The 8,415-nt window shown below is 45.6% G+C and overlaps 1 protein-coding gene across 1 annotated transcript in view; it reads left to right on the forward strand.

The window, feature by feature from the left end:
* The window catches only part of golt1a (golgi transport 1A), a 29,602-nt gene extending 23,002 nt beyond the window's left edge, over window positions 1–6,600 (forward strand). Inside the window, exons 4-5 of the mRNA XM_030051409.1 lie at window positions 5,711–5,774; window positions 6,586–6,600. Coding sequence (XP_029907269.1) covers window positions 5,711–5,774; window positions 6,586–6,600 — 79 coding nt within the window. The remainder of the gene's footprint in view (window positions 1–5,710; window positions 5,775–6,585) is intronic.
* The last annotated feature ends 1,815 nt before the right edge of the window (window positions 6,601–8,415 follow it).

Below are 8,415 nucleotides of genomic sequence, written 5' to 3' on the forward strand. Positions count from 1 at the left end.
TATGGGCCAAAGATCTTGAACACCTGACAGAAAATTAATCTCTACATTAGGATAACATCTGGAAAAGCATAGTTGACCTCTCCAAAAATTCCAATCACCAATAGATTAATCTCAAGTTCTTACATCAAACCTACACTCCCTGGAGAAGATTTTTGATGAAACTTGTCCCTTCATCAATATGCACTCTATGTATGGATGGACTTGCTGGATCCTTTATGCATACAGTGCCACCAGAAAGTATTCACAACCCTTCACTTTTTCCACATTTTGTTACGTTACAGACTTATTAACTGATTTTAAACCAATTTGGCTCAGATCTTTTGTAGCACAGAGGAGATATGTTGCTCAAACACTCGGTATGTAGTGTTAGTGTATGTTTATGACTTGTAGAACATAATAAATTATCTTGAAGGAGTAGATGCCAAATTATTATTTGTTTGAAAAATGTAAATTAATTATCAAAGGGACCTAACAATTCAACTACCATGAGCAGTAGTCTGCCTGTGTGAATGAGCAGCAGTATGCCTGTGATAACATAGATTGAAAAATAAGCTGAAGTGATACCTCTTCTCTGAATAGACAAGCTAAGCCAGTGTGCTGCTGTTAGCCAGTGAAAATAGAGTAGAGTGGCAACTCTTCACTTTGTTACACAATCCATGTCAGTGCGCTGTAGCCTGTAGCCTGGACATTGTCTTTGCCTTTTGGACTCATACGGTGCCGGTGCAGGTGTTGAATTTTTTTTTTTCTTGGTGGTGCAGGTGCAGGTGAAACGACTGGAGGGGTTGTGCCACCCAGATTTGCTTCCCTCCATGTAATTCTCCCCAAACATACGTTCATATTCCACACAAAAACAGCATTTCATTCAAATTATGTCAAATTCCGCATTAAAAATAGATTCCTTTTTATCTGGCTAAAGGCCGGATTATGGTTCTTCAGGCACTCGACACAACGCGCATGCAGTCGCCACGCAGGGCGTGTGTGTCCAACATACCTCTGCGAACCACGCCAAGCAATTCTCCACCAAACGCTATAGGGCGTTTTTTTTTTTTCGGCAGACCTACATACACCCTGTGGCGTATGGTCACTCCTCTACCTGTCGTGGTGCCAGCAGCGCTATTTTTAAAAGGAGCAGCAGTAGATCCAGATCCAGCATGATCCAAACTTTCCAAACAATTTGAAATTAACTGACAAGTCGAGATGTGATCACAACAGCAGTTCTTTTAAAAATGACGCTGCCGGCACAACAACTGGACGTGACACCGGAGGGGCGAAATGCTGTAGTTCGGCGGACCAATCATAGCTCTTGTTGTCTGTGGGGGGCCTGCGTTTCGGGCTACGTGGGGTCTGCGTAGTTACAATTTTTCGGAGGTGCACGGCAAGGCTCTGCGGCGGTCGCACAACCCCCGTACGCTACGCTTACGCAGAAGCATAATTCAGCCTTAACTCCGCTATTCCGCCCTAGTTAAGTTGAATGCATGGATTCATGTAACATTTCGGTGCGTTCGTAATATGTACTGAGAGCGCCAGAGCGTACTTTGTGCTTCTGAATTTCCACCCGTCCGCCCGCCCGCTTGCTCTGGCGCTCTCAGAGACAATTTACGAACACACCCACAATAGCCTATTTTTTTATGTACCTGTTCATCTTTGTTTTTTTAATAAAAATGAATAAATTCACACACTTTTACGATGTTTTTGGTTCTCAAACTCTTGGACAGCTAATTCAGAAAAACTACTTTAAAAATTTAAGACTTTATAAAGTCGTGATAAGACTTTAATACTTTTTAAGGGTCTTAATTTTCCCAAAACTGATTTATCACCTTTTAATACTTTTCAAGACCCCGCGGATACCCTGTCATAACAGAAGTTATCTTGAGATACTTTACAGAAACCCAACAGTTGTTAGCTAAATTCATGGACCAAAATCTTCCCTAAGAGCAAGCACAGGGCGACAGTGGCGAGGAAAAAAAAAACCTTTTAACAGGGCCAAATACCTTGACCAGACCCTGGCTTTGGGTGGGTGGTCATCAGCCTCAATGAGGAAGGGTTGAGAGCAATGTATTCTCATGAAACGGTTCGTATGATATCATACGAAAAGTTATGCACAAATTTTCGTGCATATTCCTATGAATTTCCAGCAGCATGAGCGATCAGCGGGCATGAGCGAGCCCCGAAGTGAGAGCCTTAAGAAAAATGGCGGACTTTATTGATGAATGACTTTATTGATGAAAGTCAAATCAGACACGTCGCTGATAAACATTAGGATTCAAGGATTCAAGGATTCAAGGATTCAAGGAACTTTATTGTCATACCAGTTCACACTTACATGCTAGTGGTACGAAATTAGCACTCAGGTCTCGGTATAAGCCTCAGGTCCCGGTATAAGCCTATATATAATATAGACAGTGTAGTATAGAATGGACCAAGCCACAGAACCTGATGCCCGGGACTGGGATTCATGGAACTGTTGGACTTGGTCAGTGCAGAATTAGCTTAGTGCTAGACACGCATGTTAGTAATATTGCACTTATGGTGGAAAGTGATTTGTGCAGGAGAAGGGAGAGAGAGAGAATGAGATGGGAGACTACAGAGCATGGCTCGAGTTCAACAGTCTGACAGCTGCAGGGAAGAAGCTGTTTCTGAGCCTGGTGGTCTTACTCTGGATGCTCCTCAGCCGCCTGCCTGAGGGGAGGGGCTGAAACAGACTGTGAGCGGGATGGGTGGAGTCCTTCAAGATGCGGAGGGCCCTCCCCCTGCATCGTGAGGTGTAGAGGTCCGAGGTGGTGGGAAGGCTGCTCCCCACAGTCCTCTGTGCAGCCTTCACCACCCTCTGCAGAGCCTTCCTCTCAGCAGCAGTGCAGCTGCCGTGCCACACGGTGATGCAGGTGCAGAGGATGCTCTCCACCGCACAGTGGTAGAAGCTCCTCAGGACGGAGCTCCCCAGTCCAGCCTTCCGCAGCTTCCTGAGGAAGTAGAGACGCTGGTGGGCCTTCCTGACCAGACGGGAAGTGTTGGCGCTCCAGGTGAGGTAACTGGATATGTGCACACCCAGGTACCTGAAGCTGGAGACCACTTCCACAGCTGCTCCTCCGATGTGCAGGGGAGGGAGAGGGCGCTTGTCCCTTCTGAAATCCACCACCATCTCCTTTGTCTTTTTCACGTTGATGCAGAGGTTGTTTTCACTGCACCACTGCACCAGGTGTTCCACCTCCTCTCTGTATTCGGACTCATCGCTGTTAGTGATGCGTCCCACTACTGCTGTGTCGTCCGCAAACTTCACTATATGACAGCTGGGGTGTCTCGCCGAGCAGTCATACGTCAGCAGAGTGAACAGGAGGGGGCTCAGCACACAGCCCTGTGGCGAGCCAGTGCTGAGGGTGATGGGGGAGGAGACGGTGTTGTGGATCCTGACAGTCTGAGGTCTGTTGGTCAGGAAGTCCAGGACCCAGTTCCCCAGTGTGGGACTCAGTCCAAGGGAGGAGAGCTTCTGCACCAGGGTCTGAGGGATGATGGTGTTGAAGGCAGAGGAGAAATCCAGGAAGAGCAGACGGACGTAGGAGTTCCTGCTCTCCAGATGGGTGAGGGTTGTGTGGACCACCGATGAAATGGCGTCATCAGTGGAGCGGTTTTTCCTGTAGGCATATTGATGGGGGTCCACAGTGATGTCGATGGAGTCCTTGATGTGGGCCATGACCAGCCTTTCAAAGCACTTCATGACTACCGGGGTTAGGGCTATGGGTCGGTAGTCATTTAGACATGTCACTGTGGAGCACTTGGGGACAGGGACAATTGGGGCAGTCTTTAGGCAGGTGGGGACAGATGACAGTGACAGTGAGGTGTTAAAGATGTCCGTCAGCACCTCAGATAGCTGGTGTGCACAGTCCCTCAGTACCCGTCCTGGGATGTTGTCAGGGCCTGCAGCTTTGCGGGGGTTGATTCCCTGGAGGGTCTTCCTCACGTCTGCAGTGGTCACACTGAGGGGCGTATCACCGGGTGGTGGTGTGAGTCTGGTGCTGGGGGGGGTGTCAGGGTCCTCAAAGCGGGCGTAAAAGTGGTTGAGTGCATCTGGCAAGGAGGGGTCCCTTGGGATTGTGCATCCCTGGTGTTGTAGTCCGTGATGCACTTGATGCCTTTCCACATGCGCCGGGGGTCATTGGTAGTGAAGTGACCCTGGATTTTTTGGGCGTATGTGGCTTTGGCCCTCGCAATGCCTGCATTCAGACCTTTCTCGCCTCTCTGAGTGCTGATGCCTCACCTGCCCTGAACGCAGCATCCCTAGCTTTCAGCAGCGCTCTCACCTCAGCATTCAGCCAGGGCTTCTGGTTCGAATAGCAGGTTACTGTCCTGGTGGTGGTGACATCATCAGTACACTTAGAGATGAAGCCAAGGACGGAGGGGGTGTATTCCTCCAGGTCCACTTCTCCCTCATACGTAGCTGCCTCTCTGAAGAATTATGGGTAATCTAGTGCTTCTCCGTGATATGACATCGCAAATAAAACGTGTTTTCTTAAAATAAAGCTGATATTATACGGGACTTGTGGACTCAGCAGAAGCACATGCCATCGTTACACAACCTCACAGCTCGTGGTAAGTCTGCCTTGGATGGTTACAACGTTATGGCTAATAATCAGACTTTTTCAGGAATATCGATTAAATTTGCACTTCCGGGATCTATGAACCACCACCCACAGCGTGATGTCTTTGAAGCCAAGAATCCGTGTGTCCAGCACAGATCCTCGCTGACTGAAGAGGTCGTGCTCATTTCACAGATTTCTATGAGAGCAGGTTAACCCCACGCCTCCCTCCCCAGATTTCCACGGTGACAGTGAGGAAAATACTTCAGAGCGGAAGCTACATCAGCGACAGTGGTAGCAGTGTCCATAGTAACAGCCATAGCAACGATAGAAACCTGAAAGAATCTTCGTAATAACTGACAAAGTAAACATCATATACATTAACTGAATGAAGATTTTGGAAATAAAATGCACATTTCCCGCTAGAAATGTTATTAAAACACATTTGAATGCATAAGCTATCTTAAAATATTGCATTTTCCACTGAGACTAAAAGGAATGTCCGCCATTTATTTTGTTTTCTCAGAGAGACCAGCCTGCAGCGCATAGGTAACATGATCACAACTTTCTGGCTCACAATTATGTGGGTTATATACGAATTATAGTGCAATACTTTTCATAGGAATTTGTACGAATACTGAATGAGAACAGCCTGTTGAGAGATGGACACAGTGAGAGAGAGATAGGAGAAAAGAGCACATTGCAGAACAAATAACAAACCATTGTCATGAGGGCTCACCCAGACCCTCTGGGCGAGTTAAAAAAAAGTCATTGTGCAGTGAAAATTGTTCACTGCACAAGTGGACCAAAGTCACCAGGGTTCAGCCATGTTTCTGTAACCAGCAGGAAATATAATCCACAGGAGGTGAAAACAGCAAACCAATACAATTGTTATTTTAGAGAAACGTAAAATGCCAGCATTTTATTCTGGCGACTGGGTTGCTGCACTTTTTTGGGGATATGTTCAGAATCCGAGGTTTGATTGCCATCCTATGCTGTGGGGAAACGGGATGGGAAAACATCTTTGCTATTCATAATCTGCCAGATTCACTTTCTTGAAGTTATTGAGGAGTTGCGACATTTTGTGTTGAAGTTACATGTTTTATCTCTATTTCACATTTTTGCCCTCTCCTATGTAGGTCCTTCCTCCCCATGGCTTTGGGATTTGTGCTGTCAGTAGTGAATATACCTCATCTGAATGCGGTGAGTTGATGGCATTGCATAACTCAACAGATTTGACAGTCAGTCAGTCTAGCCCTGCCTTTTATTTCAGGTGGTGAAGCTGACTGAAGCCAAAATAGCTAAGCCAAAAGGCCAAATCACTCTCATCAACTGAGAATTAAAAACTCACCCTTACAGACTTGCTATCCTATTTATAGCTTTAATCTGTTTTACAGTTTATTACCTCTATAATCTTTATTACATCTGTTGTATTTTTACTGCCATATATTTATAATAATAAAAAATAAGATTAAGAACACTTAATGTACTGTAGGTGCGAGCAGCTATCAATGGAGCCAAAGCACAAAAATCTGATTTGTCCAGAGAGCACGAGTAAGTTAATTTTTTAGCCACAGGCTAGTCTTAAATGTCACAAGGGAATGGATGGATGCTTGAATTTGCATAAATCCCACTAACAGAAAAAAAATTATTCTTGGAAATAAGGCTAACCAAGACACAGTGATTATAATGTCACATATTCACACTAATATGAATGTCCCAATAGTGTAAAAATAATTGTGTAAACTCAGGAAAACATATTGTGTGGCTAAATATATGCATGTTTTTGTTCCGGCTCTACTCTTGCACACATGATCCAATTAAAGCCCCCACACCTTCATACACAGCCTGTTCAGTAGGGTTGAGCCAGATACTCGGCTGAAAAGAGAATCCGGTAAGGATAAAGAACTTTTGACGAGTACGAGTATTATATGAGTAATATGAGTCAATATCTGTGCTCGTGATGAATGAAAATCCTCATTGGGTAACTGACTGTGTCCACGTTGTGTGATAGGCCAGTCACACATAGCGCCGGTCCCGTACGCACACACAGTTCACTGCAGCAGTGCACACACAACCTCTCTCTCAGGTGTGACAGCTCACGTTGCATCTCTCTTCAGTAGCGGTCAGGTATTTTTTTTTCAGATTGTTGTCACCTCGGTTTGTAATCACTGATAGTCAGTAGGCCTACAGTTTCTGCTAAACTTGACTGGTAACAAACGCGGTGCTTTTGAGCAGACAGGCTGAATGCTACGGAGCCCCTAAAGGAACATGAGGAAAATTTTTTTTTTAGATATGTGTCTCGTGCGCACGAGAAAACACATGGAATATTTTTTTTTAGACATGTTTCTCGTGCGCACGAGAAAACACATGGAGATTTTTTTTTTTTTTAGATATGTTTCTCGTGCGCACGAGAAACTTTCTCGCGCGCACGAGAAAGTATTGGATGCGCGCGCATGCCTATATGACACGTACTTCCGCTCCACGGCGTCAGCCACCACATAAACCTCCGGTTTACCGCTACCGCAACAGCAGCAGCTGCCTTTTTCACCCGCTCCCTCCTTGATCTCCCTAAAATTACTGTGACAGACGTTAACCGAATCATTCAGGCTAATTCCGCCACAGCCAACAAGAGAAAGGACAAAGGATTTACACTCTACGTGTCAAATTACTTCCATAACTATGAAGGTAAGTTAAGTGTTTTACGTTAGCCTCAGACTAGACTAGCGTACATGTTAGCGAGTGGCTAACAACGTTAACCTTCAGCGTCATCAGCTGCACTAATGATGTTACTGTTGTATTTTGTCCGGTGTCTTTTTGATACAAGTACGAGAGTTCTTGTGCCTGGTGGGGTAGCTCAGGGCGTCTGCCCTTTTCTACCCATTGTTGTAGGTGGGTGGAGCGACAAGAGGAGGGAGGAGCAGGACTCTGGAGGAGGATGTGAGTGGACCAAGGCAGGGAAGAGAGAGAGAGAGAGAGAGAGAGAGAGAAAGAGAGAGAGAGAAAGCAGTGCTATGTGTGTCTGTTGCAGACTTGTGTGTTTGTGTGTCATACATGGTGTGTGTTTCATACGTGATTTATTTGTGTGTTAATGAGGAATAAATAAAGTGCTATGTGTGTGTAGCGCAGGCTTGTGTGTTTGTGTGTCATAAGTAAATAAGAATAATAAATTTAAAGTGCTGTGTGTGTCTAGTGCAAGCTTGTGTGTTAGTGTATCATAAGTGATGTGTGTTCATGTGAGTGATTTTGTTTGTGTTGTGTGCTTAGTTACTCAGGGTTAGGATGATGGGTGGGTTGCCAGGTGGAGGATGAATGACAGGGGAGTGTTGATTGTGTCCTGGGCTTCCTTGATGGTCTTCTGCAGGGCGGGGTTGGTTGATGCAGTCTGGAGGTATTTCAGGGCTATGGCTTTGTGTCGTTGTTTTATGGTCTGGATGCCTGTTATTGTGTGGATGTAGTGGTTACTGATGAAGAATGGGAGTCTATGGGCCAGTTTCAATGCTTTATTTTGGATGGTTTGTAGTCGTTGTAGTTGATTGTCTGAGGTGGTGATCCAGGCAGGGACAGAGTATTCAAAGAGTGGTCTGATGTAGGAGAGATAAACTTTGATGACTGTTGAGGGTGAGGCGCCATGTTTTCCACAGAGGGCTTTGAGATGGTTGAGTCTATTGCTTGCTTTCTGTTCCAGTTTGTTAATGTGTGTGGTCCAGGTCATATTGTTTTGGAAAGTGATGCCGAGGAAGGTTGCTTCTTTACTGAGGGGGATGTGTTGGTTGTATAGTTGCAGGGTGATGTTGGGCTGCAGGTGTTGATTTTTGGTGAAGAGGATGCATTGTGTCTTGGC

The sequence above is a fragment of the Myripristis murdjan genome, chromosome 5 (genome assembly GCF_902150065.1).
Source record: "Myripristis murdjan chromosome 5, fMyrMur1.1, whole genome shotgun sequence".
Lineage (NCBI taxonomy): Eukaryota > Metazoa > Chordata > Actinopteri > Holocentriformes > Holocentridae > Myripristis > Myripristis murdjan.